The 20,647-nt window shown below is 44.5% G+C and overlaps 2 protein-coding genes across 3 annotated transcripts in view; one reads left to right on the top strand and one right to left on the bottom strand.

The window, feature by feature from the left end:
* The first annotated feature begins 4,905 nt into the window (after window positions 1–4,905).
* Window positions 4,906–15,654, top strand: NDUFAB1 (NADH:ubiquinone oxidoreductase subunit AB1). The gene is made up of 5 exons (XM_004442697.3): window positions 4,906–5,090; window positions 11,202–11,324; window positions 13,266–13,353; window positions 14,360–14,459; window positions 15,491–15,654. The coding sequence occupies exons 1-4, from the start codon at window positions 4,923–4,925 to the stop codon at window positions 14,449–14,451; spliced, it is 471 nt and encodes a 156-aa protein (XP_004442754.1). The 5' UTR covers window positions 4,906–4,922; the 3' UTR covers window positions 14,452–14,459; window positions 15,491–15,654.
* UBFD1 (ubiquitin family domain containing 1) overlaps window positions 5,185–20,647 on the bottom strand; it is a 34,053-nt gene continuing 18,590 nt past the window's right edge. Inside the window, exons 7-8 of one of the 2 annotated variants that reach the window (XR_015548551.1) lie at window positions 5,467–5,667; window positions 5,185–5,273 (exon numbers count right to left, since the gene is read on the bottom strand). Coding sequence is in view for 1 of the 2 variants with exons in the window: in XM_087417126.1 (XP_087273252.1) it covers window positions 5,557–5,667 (111 nt within the window). In the remaining variant the exon portion in view is untranslated. Of the gene's footprint in view, window positions 5,274–5,447; window positions 5,668–20,647 lie in introns of those variants that run through there. The other variant, XM_087417126.1, reaches the window with a different exon arrangement.

The raw sequence follows: 20,647 nt of genomic DNA, 5'->3' as shown, positions 1-20,647 counted from the left end.
ACAAAGCTATAGTAACCAAAACAGCATGGTACTGGCACAAAAACAGACACACAGATCAATGGAATAGAATCGAAATCCCAGAAATAAACCCACACATCTATGGACAGCTAATCTTTGACAAAGGAGCCAAGAACATACAATGGAGAAAAGAAAGTCTCTTCAACAAATGGTGTCGGGAAAACTGGATAGCAATATGCAAAAAAATGAAAGTAGACCCTTACCTTACACCATACACAAAAATTAACGCCAAATGGATTAAAGACTTGAATGTAAGACCTGAAACTATGAAACTTCTAGAAGAAAACATAGGCAGTAGGCTCTTCGACATTGGTCTTAGCAACATATTTTCAAGACCGATGTCTGACCAGGCAAGAGAAACAATAGAAAAAATAAACAAATGGGACTACATCAAACTAAAAAGCTTCTGCACAGCAAAGGAAACCATCAACAAAACGAAAAGAGAACCTAACAATTGGGAGAAGATATTTGCAAACCATACCTCTGATAAGGGCTTAATCTCCAAAATATATAAAGAACTCATGCATCTCAACAACAAAAAAACTACCAACCCAATTAAAAAATGGGCAAAAGACCTGAACAGACATTTCTCCAAAGAAGATATACAGGTGGCCAACAGACACATGAAAAGATGTTCAAAATCATTAACTATCAGGGAAATGCAAATCAAAACTACAATGAGATATCACCTCACGCCCGTCAGAATGGCTATAATTAACAAGACAGGAAACAACATGTGTTGGAGAGGATGTGGAGAGAAGGGAACTCTCATACACTGCTGGTGGGAGTGCAAACTGGTGCAGCCGCTATGGAAAACAGTATGGAGATTCCTCAAAAAATCAAGGATAGAACTACCATATGATCCAGCTATTCCACTGCTGGGTATTTATCCAAAGAACTTGAAAACACCAATGCGTAAAGATACGTGCACCCCTGTGTTCATTGCAGCGTTATTCACAATAGTCAAGACTTGGAAGCAACCTAAGTGCCCATCAAGGGACGAATGGATAAAGAAGATGTGGTATATATACACAATGGAATACTACTCAGCCATAAGAAACGATGAAATCCAGCCATTTGTGACAACATGGATGGACATTGAGGGTGTTATGCAAAGTGCAATAAGTCAGAGGGAGAAGGTCAAATACCGTATGATTTCCTTCATTAAGTAGTAGATAATAACAACAATAAACAAACACCTAGAGACAGAGATTGGATTGGTGGTTACCAGAGGGGAAGGGGGGAGGGAGGAGGGCGAAAGGGATAATTCGGCACATGTGTGTGGTGATGGGTTGTAATTAGTATTTGGGTGGTGAACATGATGTAATCTATGCAGAAATAGAAGTATAATGATGTACACCTGAAATTTATACAATGTTATAAACCAAGGTTACTGCAATAAACAAAAAATTAAAAAAAAAAAAAAATTTTATCCCAAGCTACAGCTATTTATTTGCCTAACTTACTGAGTATATTGAGAGTATATATTCATGATCTATATAACTATTTGGTCTTTTACTTCTCTTTTAAAGATAGCTTTTTATGATATTTACATAGTTGTTATTACTAACTTCATTATTACCCTTTGAGACATTTGCATAAAAGATTTAACTTTCTCTCCTATACCAATCGTGTTGTATCTCTAACCTCAAATGAGAGAATACTTTATTTGCTAGCACATCATAGATAATACAGGGCTTTTCACAAAGATTTAATTTACTCAGGAACCCTGAGAAACATATGTTATTTTAATTTAAGAGTTAAGAAAACTGAGTAGAGCTAAGCAGTAATTGTGGTTCAGTAACAGTTGAACAAACAGCACATACCTGACACAGTAGGTATGAAAATGATTGCCGGGAGGCCCCTGCCCTTCAGAAGTGCACAGGTTAGTGATTTAATTTAATTTAAATTAAATACTGTATTTTAAATTTAAAGAGTATGTCCAGAGTGCTGCTGCAGAAGCTCAAAAGATGGGCAGTTAGCACAACACAGGGGGTTCAAGAAAAGCTTCATGGAGAATGACAGCTTAGCTGAGTCTTGCAGGGTAGGTAGGTCAGAGCAGAAACAAAGGATATTCCAGGCAGAAAGGACAGTATGGTGTTTTCTACGCAACGCAGTGTTACAAAATAATTATGCTATGGGGAATGGAGTCGGGAACCTAAAAAGGTAGCCAGGGAGCTTGTGAGGAATGTTAGCAAGCCTGGACTTTATTCACAGGTGAAGGGACTGTTGAAGGGTTTGAGCAGTGAGGTCATAAGGTCCCATTCCAGCTACAGAGTAAATAATGGATTTATGGAGGCCAAGAGTGGAGGCAGGGAGATGACCACAAGGGCCTGACCTGTGGCAGGGACAGTGGGAACAAAATAGCTGAACTGGAGGGAGATTTAGGAGGAAAAAGAACTGAGCAAGACAAAGTGAATACATGATTAGGTAGGAGATGAAGGAGTCTTAAATTTCTGGCTTAGTGGGTGATGGTGTCAGCAATTGAAATGACACACAAGGGGAAAGGTAACTATTCTGAGTGCTTATAGATCATCTGGTAGTAGGCAATTGGATACAGGCCAGGGCTGGATGCAGGTGGGAATTAAAAACCTCTGGAGTAAATCAGTTCTGAAAAGGTGTGTGTTTCAAGTCAAGAGTGGGTTAAGGACAGAACCCCGGGGACCAGTGTTTAAATGATGAGTGGAGGAAATAGAGCCATGAAAAAGGCAGAAAAGGAATGCCCAGAGAGGTTGTGTCTGTAGGTTTGACAATTTAAGATGTAGTGGTGAGCTTTATGAAAAGTTTCAGTGGCGGTGGTGGGGGGAGGTCACGTAGAATCTAGATTTGAATGGATTAAGGAGTGAATAGGAAATGAGGAATTAAAGACTGAAAGTGCAGATTATTCCTTCAAGAAGCTTGAGATGAAAGGAAGGAGGAGTGGTGATATTAGAGATATATAAAAGGGCAGTGGAGGAGGCCTCTGGTCTTGTTTTTAGGCTAGGAGAAACTTTGGCATGTTTATGGGCTCAAGGGAAAGAGCCAGAAGAAAAAGAGAGGTTGAAGATGTAGGAGAGAAGAGAGAACTGGTGGTGCAAGGAGGGGATGAGACAATAGTGCAAATGGTGGAAGGCAGGAAGGATGATTGGTGGGTTGGTGGGGTGATGTGTGTAGGAAGCTGACATAGGTTATGCTCATGCACCCTTTGATGGGAGTGCTACTGAAAAGCACCGGTGTTCTCTCTTAAATCTTCCCCAGCTGCTAAAGACTTGACCTCAATCTTAATGTTGAACCTTTTACCCTACAGACCACATAGCCTGACATTTTCTCTTTATGTGTTTGCTGAAGAGAAAGGTAGCTCTCCCAACATATGTCATTTAAATAAGAGGTGATATATTATGTTTGACCAAAAGAACTAAATGTAACACAGCAATAGAGATAGGTTATGGGAAGAGAGGGTCCTAAGTGTGGGCTTAGTAGGCCATCAGGCTCTTCCTGAGTGCTCCCTCTTCTGCTAATGCTCTACAGCCACCATCATGGGTCTGCCCCAGAGTGTGGCCAGGAAGGCGTAATCAGAGGCTTGTGTGTCACTGGTGACTTAAGCAGATCTTACAGGCCCTGATCCTAGGGCTCCAATCAGATTTTTGGTGCCGGCTAGTTTTCTGCAGAAACGGAAGGCTGCCACTCAAAATGGGACTTGGCCATTTATTCACTGACTATTCCAAAGAGGTGATACAGTTTCTCTTCCAGCTGCTACTTGAGAAGCAGTGAAGTGGTGGCGATGACATCAGGGTGCAGGAGAAGCCTGGTGTCGACTGCTGGCACCGCCACAGAGACTGGTTGGCATCATGAGCAGCAGGGTGATTCCCAACAGTCTGGTTTACCTCCCCCTGACCGATGAAAGTCTTGGCTCAAATACCACCTCCTAAGAGAGGCCTTCAGGGACCCCCCTATCTAAAATAACACACCCCTTGTCTGCCCTCACTGTCCCCTTCCGTGCTTTATTGTTCTTGTTCTTCCTCTACTTCCTGGACTATTTGAGGGCGAGGGGACTGTACATTTGTATCTGTTTATTGTGTGTCTTCCCACTAGAATGTAAACTCTGTGAGAACAGCCTTCTTGGCTGGCTTGCTCACTGCTGTAGCCTTAACGACCAGTGTATAACAGATTCTCAATTTCTTAATGAACACATAAATAGAAATAATATTACAACAGTGGGATCATTCTATTTTAAATTAAAGGCATTACATTTTATTTTACTTGAACAAAAGTAAAAAGAAACTGAAGTAAAACTGAAGGCACTGTTGGACTGTTCATCCAGGCAGTATGCAGAGTTTGGAGCCATTGTCTATAGGTTTCCATTTCAGTCAGTATCCTTGGGCTCCCCAGTAAGAAATATGAGTGAATTAGCACACTTAAATATCCCCCCCTACCCAATTTTGTGAGCTATAGTATTTATACATTGTCAAGTTTTAAAACATGTATATTGTTTTTATCATAATTCTCATATTTATTAGTCATATATTTAAAGCGACTCATTTTCATATTTACTTTTTACTGAGTTTTGAGCTCTTAAATAATTTTAATACCTGTGGAAGAATCGCGGCATCAAAACTTTAAATAAATGTATCTCACAAGTTTCAGAGAATAAAAATAAGTTTCTTTCTTAGAAACTTATTTTTGTCACTGATTAGTGTTTAGGGAAAGACAATATCTATGCAGTGTTAGCTCGGGCACTAGCAGCCGACACCTCCGGACCTGCAGGGCTGGAACGCGCGCCCCGAGGGCGCAGTGCCGCCAGGAGCCGCTAGGGGTCTCCACCGCCGGCCACGCCGGGCAGCGCCGCTCTGTGCGTCGCCCGCGCCGAGCGGGAGAGGAAACCCGAGCGGAGGGCGCGGCGCAGCGCATCTTGGGTCGGCGTAGCCATGGCGGCTCGTGTCCTTTCCGCCGGTGTCCGCCGACTGCCCGCGGCCTTCGCGCTGCTGCCTCGGGTCCCCACGCTGGCCGCGGCCCGGCCGCTCAGCACCACCCTGTGGCCCGCGGGGGCCCGGACGAGGCCTGGGGCTCCGCAGCCGGCCTCGGTGCTCCCACAGGTGACTCGCGGTGACTTTGCTGGCGCTTGGCAGGGGTCAGGGCTCGGGCCGCTCGCGCCTGGGGGGAGGGCCAGGCAGCGAGGCCGCGCCAGCTGCTGGCGGGCGTGACGGGGGACATCTGGCTCGCTCCCGTTCCCACTGCCTGACGGTGCTTGGTTGACCCCTGCCGGGAGCCCGGGTGACCTAGTGATTAGGAGCAAGAGCACAGACCCTCCAGTCAGACACCCCTGGGGGCGCACGCTGTCACTTACCGAAACTTTGGACAAGTCTCGTAGCCTCGCGAAGCCCCAGTCTGAATCGTAAAGCTGGGATGCGTGCTCGTCTCTCCCTTGTGGAGCTGCAGCGAGGTTTAGAGGGGATAATACAGGTGGAGTACCTCGTGCGCTGCTTGGTAAGCTCTCAAAATACGGGTCGCCGTTAGTCGTAGTGATGATAATAAAGACCGTGATCGCTTTCTAGGGGAAGTCTAATGACAGAGTGCAAAGAGGAAGCCACGCTGGCCTACAGCCGTCTCCAGAGCGGTTCTCTCCCTGGATTTCGGTCTCCTTCTGGCACCTTTTGCCTGTTTCTGGGTCTCCTGGAAATAAGGATAGGAAACAAGTACTATCTAGCTTTTTTAAATCTGATGAAACCTTTATGAGGCTGAAAGTCTTCTTGTGGCAGTGATTTTCAACCCTTGCTGCATAGTCAAATCACCTGGGTAGCTTAAAAGAGAAAGAAAAAGAAATCCGTTTCGCCCCTTTCTGCCCAAATTCTGATTTACTCCTCTGGGATAGGCTCTGGCATGGGTTTCGCTTATTTCTTTAAGTTCCCCAGGTGACTCTGAAGTGCCCCAGGATTAAGGACTGCTGTCTTCAGGTAGGGTAGACTCCCAAGGTCAAGTTGAGGATCCCCTTTTCAAACCTAGGGACTTCATGTAATAGTGGTTTCAACCTTGAGTAAAATGTTAGAATAACAAATAAGGATGCCCAGGCCAAATCAATCAGAATCTCTAGAGGTGGGGCCCCAGGGTCTGTTTTTACAAGTTGTCAAGTGATTCTTTTGTGCAGCCAGTGTTGAGATTTACTGATTCATTCATAATGGATGTAGTGTAGTGGATTAATTCCTAGGGCATTGTCTTATTGCCTGAATCAAAAGGTTACTTAAAAGGGCAGTATGTAGAGTTGCTGAGTTTTGTTGCTAAGACTGATTTCAGAGTTAGGCTAACAGGCAAAGTGGTTGTCCCTGTTCTTAGAGCGTTGATACTCAAACTTGATTGTGCATATGCATCACCTGGGTTAAAACAGAGATTCTAGGAAGGGGCCTGAGAATCTTGATTTCCAGTGGGCCTCCAGAAGATCCTGCTGCTGGTCCTTGGACCACGCCTTGAATAGCAAGGTACTCAAAGATGTCCCACTACCTCTGCTGGGTTGACATATCCAGCAGAGGAACCATTTTATTTATATTTACAAAATGGTTTTGACTAAGTGCTCCCATTTAACCATCTTATATCCTTTGTGGATTGAAGCAGAGATTGAAGCAATCTTTGTTCATTCAAAGATACTGAGGGACAGCTACGTGCCCGGCCTTATGCTAGCTGTTGAGGGATACAGAGATGGATACAAAAGAAAGACTTTAGTTCATATCTTCATCAGACACTTTGCAGCCATTATGTTAAACTTGCCAGCTCATTCCCTGCTGCTCTGTCTTCCCTAGGCTATTCTGACACTATTTTCTCTTGGTTTGTCTCCTCTCTCTCTTCTACCCTGTTGGGCATTTTCTCTGCCTAATCTTTAAATGTTGGTAAGCACTCTCCATGAACTGCTCTTCACTCTCTTGGTTTCCGTTACTGCCTGTCTGTCAGTCACCCCAAGTCTCCCCCTGCAGCCCTTGTTCATCTCATCTGGACTGCTGCTTGTTTCACCCATTCTGGTCCGTCAGATTTTCCCTCCTCAAATCCATCCACTGTGCTGACCCCAGAGCAACTAGTTGTTTATTTCTTTCCTAACTTTTTTCTCCCATAAAAGGAGCTAAGGCAGCTTTCCTGGGTATTAAAAAACAAGACAAAATACAAGACATACAAAACTACAAGACAAAAATACAATACAAAATAGAAAGTAAGAAAACCAGGGCTAGTGGCCTAAAATGGAGCCTGGAAATCGTATACTTGACCCAGGCAGGCCCCGAATCTCAACTGTCTGGCAGCCAGAGCACAAAGAGTTTTTCCAAAGAAAAATGGGGCACAGTAGCCAGATGAAGACAAAGCACTTGTGCAGGGAGAGCTCGACTATTCTTGGTTCTGGAACCAGACTGACATGCATGACAGTGATGGACTCGGGGCTGCAGTCTGTCTGCGCCATTCATTCTCCAGTAAGACAAACCTATTTTGTCTTACTCAAGGCTCTGCAGCCCTGAGCCCCGCCTCTTCAGCCTCGGAGCCCCCATCAGTGAACTTAAATCTTAAATCTCCAGCAGCATGAACTAATTTCTTCCCACACAGACACACTACACTTTCATGCCTCCTTTCCCTTCTTGGCCTGCCCTTCCCTCCTTGAATAATCTGTTCCCATCCTTTTCTTGACTCACTCCAAGTCTGGTATCTCTTCCTTCCTTGCCTCTCAAGTACTGAATGACAACTTTTGTTACTGAAGTAGCCTACCAATACCCCTGTGTTGGCTCTTGCCACATTTTGATTACAACTCAAATGATCTGTTTGGATTGGTCTTTTCCATTAGACCATATGCTTCTCTGAGGGTGGAGGTCATGTCTTATTTATCTTTCTAGTTCCAGCCCATAGCACATGCTTGGCACATAAGGTAAAGCTCATAGGCTGCTGGGACAGTCACGTAAATAGCTAAAGGGAAGACATTGCCATGTGTGAAGACAGGGGTGTGTACAGTGCAGACGCAAGAAGAGGGACTTAACTAACCCCCAGTGAGCATGGTCTTGAAGGCAGCAGTTTCTCAAGCAGTCACGGCGGGATGTAACTGCACGTGCAGAAGCCAGGAAGAGCATGGCTCTTATGGTTGACCCTCGGGATGCCTGTGGCAGGGAGAGGCCCGAGTTGAGGTGGGAAGACAGCAGGCCTACTGTGAAGGGCGCTGTATGCCCCCCTGAGGAATCACCTGTCTAGGTGACAAGGAGTAAACATAAATAAGGTTTGTTGAAGGACTAAGTGAGACCTTTCCTCCCCATCAGCCAGGCTGGGTGACCCAGTAAGCATGATGGTAAGAGAATGGGAAGAATGGGAGTTGGCCCTGAGGTTTCTTGCTAGAGCCCCAGGTGGCAGAGAAGGAATAGAGGTCTGTGAGCAGGCGTTTTGGGGACAGGTAAGGAATTGATTTCCAACCCAAGGTTAAGGTTGAGATGTCGGTGCTCCCTGGGTAGAGCTGTCCAGGGGGCGGTTTGTAGAGATGGCCTTTAAAGCCGTCTCCTTGGGTTCTGCTTAGTTTCTCTCAGAGATGGACCCCAGTGGAGGTAAGACGGAGTTTGATGGAAACTAATCAGGTTTATTAGTTTCTACTAGTCCAGAGGGTAGTCACTCGTTTCCTGCAAACACTGCCTTCTCTGGTGTCTGTGGGAGGTGATTTATGTTGCATATAATTGTTAATTGTAGATCTTGGGAAAGAACAATTAACACCAGAAACAATGTTGGCTGTTGGGGACACTTTACAGAGATCCTTGACCATTCTATATCCTTTTTTGTTGTTGTTTTTTTGAACAGCTGAGATCCAGCAGGAGGGAGGCAGTAAGGCCCTCAGAGAGGCCATGTCGGGAGACCTGGGGCGAGATACCTGACCTTTCCCTGTCTCAGTTTCCTCATCTGTAAAATGGGGTTGTCCGAAATAAAGGCGATGATGTATGTAAAGTGCTTAGGGCAGTACTATGGCCTGACTTAACGATAAGAAATCAGCAAAGAGACCAGAAGGGGAGGCATGAGAGGGGAGGAGTAGGATCAAGTACTTTGGGGCATCACTACTGCCAAAGTCTCACGCGGGCAAGTCATTATCACCCTGATCCTACTAGATAGTCCTAAGTAGCACTGACTGTGTATGTGCCAGGCAGTGTTCTAAGCCCTTTACATCATCTTGATGCCTTACAACAGTCCTGTGAGCCCAACGCTGGTGTTTATCCCCATTTTACAGATAGGAAACTGAGGCACAGAAATAAGGTTAAGTAACTTTGCCTAAGGCCAAACTGTAAGAAAGAGCTAGTGCTAGGCAACAGATGTAGGCAGTCTCCTTCCAGAGTCTGAGCTCTCGCCCACTGCACCTTCCTGCCTCGTGCTGAACCCACTGCAGCCACCCACATTAGATTGGCGTGTGGCCTCCAACTGGAGACCCTGTTAATTTTTTTTTTTTTTTTTCCCGCTTGAGAAATATTAGCTTTGAGCTAACATCTGTGCCAGTCTTCCTCTACTTTATATGTGGGATGCCTCCAAAGCATGGCTGATGAGTGGAGTAGGTCGGTGCCTGGGATCCGAACCCACAAACCCAGGCCGCCGAAGTGAAGCGTGGAACTTTAACCACTTGGCCACGGGGCTGGCCTCCCCATTAATTTTTTTAATCACCTGGTGCCCACCTGGCTCCTGTAGGCATTTGCCAGTGCTGCTGGGGGGCGATGCTGACACCTAGTGGGCCACGTTGGTAGCTGTGTCTGAACATACCCTCAAGCCAGCTTTGTCCTTTCCCCTTGGGTGCTGTGCACACATCCGCCTCCCCTTTTCTCTCTCCCTTCTGTCAGCGGTAATTCCACTTCACGCCACTTCTTGATATACACACGGACAAGGCCTCTGTTAGATCCTTCCACCTCAAATTTCTTTTCTGTCATTACCACTATTAACTCATTTCTTCTCCCTCTGTGTCTTTAGTCTTTTCTGCTGCTTCATTTTATATGTGGCTTGGAAACCTCTCCTAGTCATTGTTGATAAGTAGGCCTGGTGATGTTCCCATAGCAGAGGTCTCCTTAACCCCTGCTGTAATCAGAAAGGAAAGGAGACCACGAATTCAGACAAAAAACAATAAGTGCTCTAAAATGCTGAAAGTACCAAGAAATACTCTTTAGAATATCCATAAAACTCATGATCTAATCTCTTTAGCTTGCTGGTTCAACCTGATTTCAATACCTGATTTTTTTGCAAGATAAATGTTTCTTACACAGAGGTGTGTACTGGTTTGGTTCATTTGGCAGTGTTTATTATGATTTTTCAGAGACCTTTGTGACTCTCAGAGACCTGAGCCCCAGCAAGCAAACCTATTTTCTATGGGGAAATGCCCTAAGAACTCCAAACCGCAGACTTAAAATCAACTTTAGAAGGTAAACAAACCAGTTCAGACTAGGGACTTCCATAGTGAGCAGAACCGTCAGCTGTTTTGTTTTCTCTTGTTCTACATTGTACCTTCCATGGCATTAAGCCCGCTGGCCTGTGAGTTGGAGCTCCTTCCACATTTGGTGAAGGAATCCAGTCACGACCCTAATACCTGGTTGAATATCAAGCAGGCTAATATCAGAGAGATTTGAGATATTACTCTGTCATGGCAAAGATGAGAAAAGCTTATGGTTTGGCTGGTGGCAATAAGGCAAGCCTGCCCGGAAGAGAAATAGATTGGGCTGTAATGACTGTCAGGCTCCCTCTTCCTCTCTTTGGGTTGGTCAGTGTCATTACCACTGGGGCCAGCTTAGACCCTTCCAGTGTATGGTCCTCAGTGATTTGCCTTTCAGTCTACCATGACGGCTTTCTATGTGGGCTGTTTTGACTTGGGTATTAAAGGCCCCATTGCTTTACAGAGGCCATGAGAAGACTCAGGGTCTTCTGCAGACCCCAGACGATTTTAGTGGCAATTAATCTCACTGAGCAGGACAAGTGTCCAAAGCCTGAGGGCTGAACAGAGGAGTCAGAGGGGCCAGTCTTGGCTCTGAGGGGAAAGGAGGCCCATTTGTATGCTGCTGAACTGCTGGGGCTTCTCAGACTGTCCAGCATTGTGACTCAATGTGTCCTAAGGGCCACAATTAGAATCAAATGAGGTGGCTTCTCTAAGGCCCTACAAGCTTTGTGAAAGATATCTGTAGGCTAGTGCGTTTATTTAGAAGCATTTTAGGTTCAACAGCGCTTCCTTCCTGCCCTTGCTCTAGGTTCCAGGTAGAGTCCTACAGCTGTGCCGCCAGTACAGTGACGCGCCCCCTTTGACGTTAGAGGGAATCAAGGACCGTGTTCTTTACGTCTTGAAACTCTATGACAAGATTGACCCAGAAAAGGTAACTGATGTGGTTTAAATGGCCTTTCTTTCAATAAGTATTTAATCACATGGTAGAAAATTCAAAGGGTCCAAAAGGATATTCAGTAAAAAGTCTCCCTGGTTCCCAGCCACCCAGTTCCCCATTTGGGAGGCAGCCAGTAGATGCAGCTTCTTGTGTATCTTTCCCAAGATACTTGATGTGTATAGAAGGAAGCATATCCACGGGTATGTATATGTGTGTATATTCTGTGTACTGTGTGATCGACATCTCCTGCCCTTTTTATTTATTTATTTTTTGTGAGGAAGATCAGCTCTGAGTTAACATCCATGCTAATCCTCCTCTTTTTGCTGAGGAAGACCGGCTCTGAGCTAACATCTATTGCCAATCCTCCTCCCTTTTTTTTTTATTTTTTTTCCCCCAAAGCCCCAGTAGATAGTTGTATGTCATAGTTGCACATCCTTCTACTTGCCGTATGTGGGACGCGGCCTCAGCATGCCCGGAGAAGCAATGCATTGGTGCGTGCCCGGGATTGGAACCCGGGCTGCCAGTAGTGGAGCGCACACACTTAACCGCTAAGCCACGGGGCCGGCCACTCTCCTGCCCTTTTTAAAAAACACAAGTGGTGGTACACCGTAAACACTGCTCTGCACCTTGTTTTTTTTTTTTCCTTTTCATTATTTATTTATTTATTTTTCCCACAAAGCCCCAGTAGATAGTTGTATGTCATAGTTGCACATCCTTCTAGTTGCTGTATGTGGGACACGGCCTCAGCATGGCCGGACAAGCGGTGCGCCAGTGTGCGCCCGGGATCCAAACCCGGGCCGCCAGCAGTGGAGCGTGCGCACTTAACTGCTAAGCCACGGGGCCGGCCCTGCACCTCGCTTTTTAAACCTAACTCTTCTTGGAATTTTTCTCATAGTAGTTCATTAAAAAAAAAAATTCTTCTTCAATAATTGAATCTGTTGTGTGGGTAGGATAGTTTGGTTTTGTTGTTGTTGTTGTTGAGGAAGATTGGCCCTGAGGTAACATCTGTGCCAGTCTCCCTTTACTTTGCATGTGGGACAGTGCCACAGGATGGCTTGATGAGTGGTGTGTAGGTCTGCGCTCAGGATCCGAACCTGGGAACCCCAGGCCACTGAAGTGGAGCGTGCAAACTCAACCACTGTGCCACCAGGCCAGCCCCTACGATAGTTTGTTTTTGATGTGGGTTTTTGAAGAATTCTTCTGGTGATCTTGAGGTCTAAATTAAAGGCAGGATTGGGCCGGCCCCGTGGCTTAGCGGTTAAGTGCGCGCGCTCTGATGCTGGCGGCCCGGGTTCGGATCCCGGGAGCGCCCCGAGGCACCACTTCTCCGTCCAACGCGAGGCCGAGTCCCACGTACAGCAACTAGAAGGATGTGAACCTATGACGTACAACTATCTACTGGGGCTTTTGGGGGGAAAAACTGAATAAATAAAATCTTTAAAAAAAAAAAAAATAAAAATAAAGGCAGGATGATAATGACCACTGTGTCTCGTCTTCTTGAGGGAGAGGAATGTCACTTCTAAGGTGTGGTGTCTTCGTTGTCAATAAGGCAGCAAGAAAAACCAAACTCCTCAGGTGTCATTTCAGAGCAGTGATCAGTGATCTTAGTAAAATATGTAAAGGGAAATCAGTCATCACTTTGTGTATATTGGTAACCAGTTCAAAGCAAGGCTGAATAAGTTAACATATAAAGCAAAGGTATGTATGTGATATGTTACATAACGTATATGTTATAACATATACACCAAGTATGTACCAGCATAGGTTAACCTAATATATAATGTTAGTTATGGCTCTTTATGTTTAAAATATGGCTTCTTTATATTTAAAAAAAAAATCATCTACATAATGATTAAGTGACATTGTACCACTGTTATCTTGAGAAGCACATGCTCTCACGGACTGAATTTTGTTTTTGGTGTTCCTTTCTTGCAGCTCTCGGTAAATTCCCATTTTATGAAAGACCTGGGCTTAGACAGTTTGGACCAAGTGGAGATTATCATGGCCATGGAGGACGAATTTGGTAATACGCACAGGCTTAGTCTTGGATCTGCATGTTGTGATTCTTGATTTAGGTGAATTAAACTGAAAGAAATGCTGGGAGTTTGAATTGGGATTTGAATCAAATATGAACAGAAACAGTACCCCCCCGCCCCCCAAACATGCCTGTTTACCATCAGGTGAAGTAAACATTAGGGACAGTGCACTTACTCACAAAGCACTTAGTGCAGCTCCCGCAGAGTGCCTTGTGTGGTACTGAGGCTGAGTGGCCCGAAAAGGCCTGGAGGAATATGAAACTTAGATTCTTGAGTTTGGGCTCCAAGACAGGCAAAGCCTTCCCCATGGAGAAGCTGACGACACCTTAGCACACCCCCATGAGCTAGGCCTAAATGTCCGTGCCCAGAAAAGTAACTGGGTGTGCCCAGGACAGGACGTGCGTGTGCATACACATATACACACACCCGTGCCTTGGTTTCCTGCAGTGCCTCCTGTGTACACTCTTAACTTATCCTTGTTCATGACAGTAGTTTTAGAGGCAAAAGAGACCTCTGAAAGGCTCCATGGCTCATTTTTGGGGGGGAGACGCCTGAATAGGAAGTCAAGGGTCTTCTGTGCCATCCTATAGAGCAGAATGAGTTAAAATTCCTCACAGGTTATGCCAACTAGAAGGGTGGAATTGGTTAGGGATAGGATGGGCTTGGGGTTTCTTTTGGGGATAATGAAAATATTCTAGAATTAGATAATGGTGATGGTTGCACCACTTTGTGAATATACTAAAAACCATTGAATTTTACACTTTAAATGGGTGAATTTTCTATTATATGAATTATATCTTTTAAAAAAACCACCATTATACCCAATATGACATACATATTATCTAGAACATAACTGGCTCACAACTAAAATTGGATTCAGGGTTGCTGGAAATTTTTAATGTACTTGTGGGTGTTACAGAAGTATTAGATGCTTTCAATTCTAAAGGAGTTGCTTTTTCTACACTCACACATGGTTGTAAATTTTACCTTTAGGATTTGAAATTCCTGATATAGATGCGGAAAAGTTAATGTGTCCACAAGAAATTGTAGATTACATTGCGGATAAGAAGGATGTATATGAATAAAATATCAGGTAAATAATTTGACTTACAGAATGTTCTCCCATAGAATTAACATGTGGTTCTTCGATAAAGTAAGACTCAGGAAGAAATGGAGAAATGGAAATGCTTGACAGATTTTCACTGGTTATAAAATGCAGGCCCCTTCTGCCACCAGTCAGCCCTGGTGATCAACTTTATCCTCCAGAGGTGTTGAGAGCAGTTCATTCCTGGACAGGACTCCCTTGATTGTCAGCCCTCATGAAAACAGTCTCATACAAAAAACTGAGCAAGGTAACCCAGAAGCAGAGACCTCTGCCTCCCTCCGTTACCTACCCAACGCCTGTCCAGGAAGCTGAGATGGCCTGGCTCTCAATTAGGCAGGAGGGGCCCTCCTGGGTAAAAGAATGGACTCGGGAGTCAGACACCTGAGTTGATTCTCAGCTCTGCCACATCCTGTGAGCCTGGTGATCTCGGGCAGGTTGCCCAGCCTCTGTAAGCCTCAGTTTCCTCATATGTAAATGGGGATAATGATAGGACCTACCTGGGCTTTTGTGAAGGTAAAATTGAAGAGTATGTATATCACTTAATACAGTGCATGATGGTAAAGAAGCCTCTCAATAAATATTAGCTATTGTTATTTAGGCTCTACAGTTATCAAGGGATAAGACTTTTTATTTTTTTAATTAATTAATTAATTTTTTTGTGAGGAAGATTAGCCCTGAGCTAACATCCGATGCCAATCCTCCTCTTTTGGCTGAGGATGATTAGCCCTGGGCTAACATCTGTGCCCATCTTCCTCTACTTTATATGCGACACTGCCACAGCATGGCTTGACAAGCGGTGTCTTGGTGCGCGTCCAAACCTGCGAACCCCGGGCTGCCACAGTGGAGGGCACACTTAACTGCTAGGCCACCAGGCCAGCCCTGGGATACGACTTTTTAAATAAAACATTTATTAGTGTCTATAACTTTAGTTACCCTGGATTTAGCACCTCAAAGATGGTCATTTAAAGTCCGTAACAATACACCAAAAAGAAACACTAAACTTATTTTGTCTTTGCCAGACCCCTTTTCTTCCCTGAGAGAAGACTTGGAAGATACTGGTGAGTGTCTGGAAGAGAGAACATATTTTGGCATCACTGCTGACTTTGACAGAATAATTCTGTGTAGACTTGTATTTAAATTGTCTAAGTTTTTTTGCCCTTTGAAAATAAATCTATAAAACCAACATTTTTCTCAATCTTCAGTTTTTCAATGATTGTCTATAGAGTGTTTTTATATTGACATTGCTTAATATTTTTAAAGATTTGTCTGATTTGTCATTGGTATTCATGCATATCAGAAATACCTGAAATAGTTTCTCTCCCATCACCTGCAGCATAAGGAGTGAATGATGGTTATAAAAGGACTTTTTCCTGCAAAAAATTATTTCTTTGCCTCCATTAGTTTCTTGATTATCAGATGTATCAGCTGACAGCAGCGTATGGGACTAATTTTTCATTCCTGTCCGAAGGATCCCTTTCTGAATTAACAGAATTTAATAATTTTGGAGGACAGAAGGTTCTCTTTCCTCCTGGAAGGTCAGTTTGACATTGTGTCCCTGTGTCACACATCAGGATCAACTCTGCTCCTTTTATTCTTAGCACAGTGTTAGGTTCTTGGGGTTGATATAGGCAGGTGCCTAGCTCTTGATGAGATTAGTTTAGACCTGTCATAAAATAACTGCTCTACTTTTACTGAAACTTCTAGTTTGTAGGATGGCGGGGACCGAGGGCTTATAGGAAGTAGGAAGTAGTGTCACAGAGGTGGGGGGACAGCAGAGACTCTCAGGGCTGAGGGATGAGGTGGACTCCAGGGTCAGGTCTGGGATTGGCTCCACACTCACACCTGCTTCCCCTCCTGGAAGTACCTAATGTTGCCAGTTCCTTCTGTGTCACTCAAGAATCATTATAGGCATATTAGGCAGGTACTTCCCTCCTATTTCAGTAAAAGGAAGCATTTGTTAGTACGCTGTTACGCTGCACCTTTTTTTTTTTTTTTTTTTTTTAATACTTAAGCTATTCTTGGAAAGCCTTGAAATTCAAGCATAAGGAGCTTGTTTTTTGTTTTGTTTTGGTTTTTTTTGGTGAGGAAGATTGGCCCTGAGCTAACCTCTTTTTGCTTGAGGAAGATTGTGGCTGAGCTAACATCTGTGCCCATCTTCCTCTACTTTTTTTTCTATGTGGGACACTGACACAGCATGGCTCAGTGAGCGGTGATCCTAGGTCCGTGCCTGGGATCCAAACCCGTGAACCCCGGGCCACTGAAGCAGAGTGCGTGAACTTAACCACTATGGTGGCCCCCCTCATTCTTTTTTACAATTGCATTTATTCAACAAATAGCTTGAGTGCTTATTAGGCACCGTAGGAGATCCAACAGGGAACAAAACAGGCTGCATGTGACTCCTTTGATTGGAATGTACATTTAATTTAACATCTGGGGTAATTGGTTCTTCTGGCTATTTTAACCCCTGTGGCAGCTGCACATTTTCCCAAAAAATGCATCTGTGTTTGTTTTTGCCTAAGATCATGAAGTCTAGCAGTACTGCTACTAAAGAGATTGCTTTGCTCACATCTTAACCATACACCTGGTGTGAAATGGCCCATTCACATCGTTCTGTAGCTCTTGTAAGTCCGGAAGGAGCCAGAATGAGAAAAATTCACTGAATTATCACACAGAGATAATTCACTGGTAATACTATTTAGGATCTGGGTCTTTGAACAACAGCAAAGGCCTTTCTGCTCTGAGAATTTGCTGCAATGTTCTTAGAGAGACCTGTGTGCCACTATAAGTAGGCAGTGAACTGGCCAAATGTAGCATTCCAAAGTGTGAGTGAATTAGAATAAATGGATTGTGTGCATACACAGTAGTCCCTGCTTCTCCATGGGGGGTACCTTCCAAGACCCCCAGTGGATGCCTGAAACCGCGGAGGGTACTGAACCCTATATATACTATGTTTTTCCCTATACATACACACCTATGATAAAGTTTAATTTACAAATTAGGCACAGTAGGGGCCGGCCCCGTGGCTTAGCGGTTAACTGCGCACGCTCTGCTACTGGTGGCCGAGGTTCGGATCCCGGGCGGGCACCAACACACCGCTTCTCTGGCCATGCTGAGGCCACGTCCCACATCCAGCAACTAGCAGGATGTGCAACTAGGACATACAACTATCTACTGGGGCTTTGGGGAGAAAAAAAAAAGGAGGAGGATTGGCAATAGATGTTAGCTCAGGGCCAGTCTTCCTCAGCAAAAAGAGGAGGATTGGCATGGGTGTTAGCTCAGGGCTGATCTTCCTCACAAAAAATAAATAAATAAATTAGGCACAGTAAGAGATTAACAATAATAACTACTAATAAAATAGAACAATTATAACAATATACTGTAATAAAAGTTACTATAGATCTTAGCAACCTCAGCATATGACTTTTTTTCTTTTTTTTTTGAGGAAGATTGGCTGTGAGCTAACATCTGTTGTCAATCTTCCTCTTTTTTTTTTCCTCCCCAAAGCCCCCCAGTACACAGTTGTATATTGTAGTTGTGAGTCCTAGTTCTTCTATGTGGGATGCTGCTTCAGCATGACTTGATGAGCGGTGTGTAGGTCTGCGCTCAGGATCCGAAGTGGCGAACCCCAGGCCACCGAAGCGGAACGTGCAAACTTAAACCACTGCACCGCAAGGCCGGCCGCAACATAGGACTTTTTTAAAGTTGAGAACTTTCACCTTATCACTTAAAGGAAGCGCTTTACTGCTTCTCTTTGGCATATCCAAATTGCCAGCATCACTACTCTTGCACTTTGGGGCCGTTATTAAGTAAAATAAAGGATACTTGAACACAAGCACTGCTATACCAGTCAGTCAGTCTAATAACCGAGAAGGCTACTGAGTGACTAATGGGCGGGTAGCGTATACAGCATGGATATGCTGGACAAAGGGATGATTCACATCCCCAGGGGGACAGAGCGGGACGGCATGAGACTTCATCATGCTATTCAGAATGGCGGCAATTTAAAACTTATTAATTATTTCTGGAATTTTCCATTTAATATTTTCAGACCATGGTTGACCATGGTAACAAACTGTGGAAAGTGAAACCACAGATAAGGGGACTACTGTAGTTTTACTGGCCTTCCACAAATGCCTTCGAGGATCTGTATGCCTGTGGTGGTTTTTTGTGGGGGTGGCTGAGGCCTCAACCCAATCTCCAGTTCAGCCACATCACTCTTCTCACTGTGCCCCCCAAACAGCAAGTGCACTTCTTCACTCAACAAAACAATTACGTGCCCACCACGTGTGAGCACACTCCCCGAGGCGGGGCCTGAGTACACAAAGTAAACAGTAGGTCTCGGCTCTCAGGGAGCTCACCATCGAGTAAGGGAGACAGTTAAAACCCCAGCGATGTGTCACATTCAGCATCACAATAAGGCCACAATGCCAATAACGCTGCTCCTGATGTGATGAACTGAGAAGAACATGTCACCTCTGAGGTATTCTTACTAGAATCATTTAACCTGAATCTGATCATGAGGAACAAACAAATCTAGAAGGTGGGACTTTAAAAAACCAATGTCATGGGAAAAAAGGGCAGGATAAACTGTTCTTAATTAATTAAAGACCAGAGACATGTCAACTTCATGGGAAATGTGAAGCTTGAAAGTTTTGGGGGAAAAAAATATAAAACATTTTGGGGACAATTGGACTGTACACAGGTGATAAGACAATGTGAAATTTCTTAGGTACAATAATAGTATTACTCAGTGGTTAGACTAACCTTATTCTCAGGAGATATATACTTAATACTTGGGAGTGAAGCATCAAGATGTCTGCAGCTGACTATCAAATGGTTCAGGAAAAAGAGAAACTGTAGCAAAATGTTAACAACTGGTGACTAGGCGACAGGTATATGCATGTTCCTTGTATTATTCTTTCAACTATTTGAAATTTGTCAAAATAAAAAGGGAGAAAATTCAACATGATACAGGGCCGGCCCTGTGGCTTGGCGGTTAAGTGTGTGCACTCCACTGCTGGCGGCCCGGGTTCGGATCCCAGGCATGCACCGATGCACCGCTTCTCCGGCCATGCTGAGGCCGTGTCCCACATACAGCAACTAGAAGGATGTGCAACTATGACATACAACTATCTACTGGGGCTTTGGGGGAAAATAAATAAATAAATAAATAAAATTCAACATGATACATGTGACAAAAAGTATACTGATGGCATACAATTGGATATTCAACAATATGAGATTGGTTAAATAGAAACAATCTTACACAATGACATGGAAAGACTGGTGTTTTAAGTGAAAATAGATTATAAACAGCATGATCCCATTTCTATAAAATACATACCAAAATGTTAATGATTACCATGATATGGTAGAACTACATTGGCTTATTTTTGTTACTCAATATTTTCTAAATTATAAATACCATGTATTGTGCAATAACTGAAAAATAAAAGTAATATTTAAAGTGAGAACTCGGGGAGTGGTTCAGCAGCAGCTGAGGAGCCGAGGCCTGGGAAGGCGTGAAGGGCAGTGGAGCCTGAGCAGTCTCCAAGGTTCTGCGGGAGTCAGCCACGCGGAAAGGGCAGGAGACACGGATTCCAGGCAGGAAGAGAAGCGTGTGCCAAAGGAGGAGGGGTGGCCTGTGGTTACAGAGTGGCTGCGATCAGGTCACAAAGGAGGGCCCTACATCTGGTTAAGGAACTTGTCGGCCGTGGGGGCAGCAGGACTTTTTGCAGGGGGGACAGAGTCAGATGTACTTGAGCTCAGTCACTGGTGACTAAGCAGAGGGTGGACTGCAGGAGATGAACCTGGTGGTTACTGGCAGAGCTAAGAGAAAAATGTAGATTTGGAGGTTGAGATCAAGAGAGAAGGACTGGAAAGATATTCTGGGAATAAAAACGGCAGTACTTGGTCAGATGAAGGAGAAGGAAACGAGTCTAGGATCTCGCAAGCTGATGGCAGAGCCGCCGTCTAAAATAGAGACTAGAGGCAGAGCGGATTGAAGGGGTATCGTTTCAGTTTGGGGTATGTGGGATCTGTTTGTGGGACACCCAAGCAGATGACAGATAATGAGCAAGAACTCAAGAACAACGCCAGACCAGAGCCATGAGGCTGGAGTCGGAGTGTGCGAGGTGCTTCCCCTGTGCCGGCTCCCTCCTGCTGCCAAGTTCCCA

Source organism: Ceratotherium simum, chromosome 26 (assembly GCF_057802395.1).
Source record: "Ceratotherium simum simum isolate JZ-2026a chromosome 26, ASM5780239v1, whole genome shotgun sequence".
NCBI classification, from domain to species: Eukaryota; Metazoa; Chordata; class Mammalia; order Perissodactyla; family Rhinocerotidae; genus Ceratotherium; species Ceratotherium simum.
The sequence above is the reverse complement of the archived record's forward strand: the minus strand, read 5'-3'. Positions and strand labels throughout refer to the sequence as shown.

What these genes read in the sequence shown, in the direction of transcription:
- NDUFAB1 (XM_004442697.3), top strand. Translation starts at nt 4,923, where the DNA reads ATGGCGGCTCGTGTCCTTTCCGCCGGTGTCCGCCGACTGCCCGCGGCC. An exon ending in ACAAGATTGACCCAGAAAAG is followed by an intron (nt 11,325 to 13,265) that starts GTAACTGATGTG and finishes CCTTTCTTGCAG; the next exon opens with CTCTCGGTAAATTCCCATTT. An exon ending in GGCCATGGAGGACGAATTTG is followed by an intron (nt 13,354 to 14,359) that starts GTAATACGCACA and finishes TTTTACCTTTAG; the next exon opens with GATTTGAAATTCCTGATATA.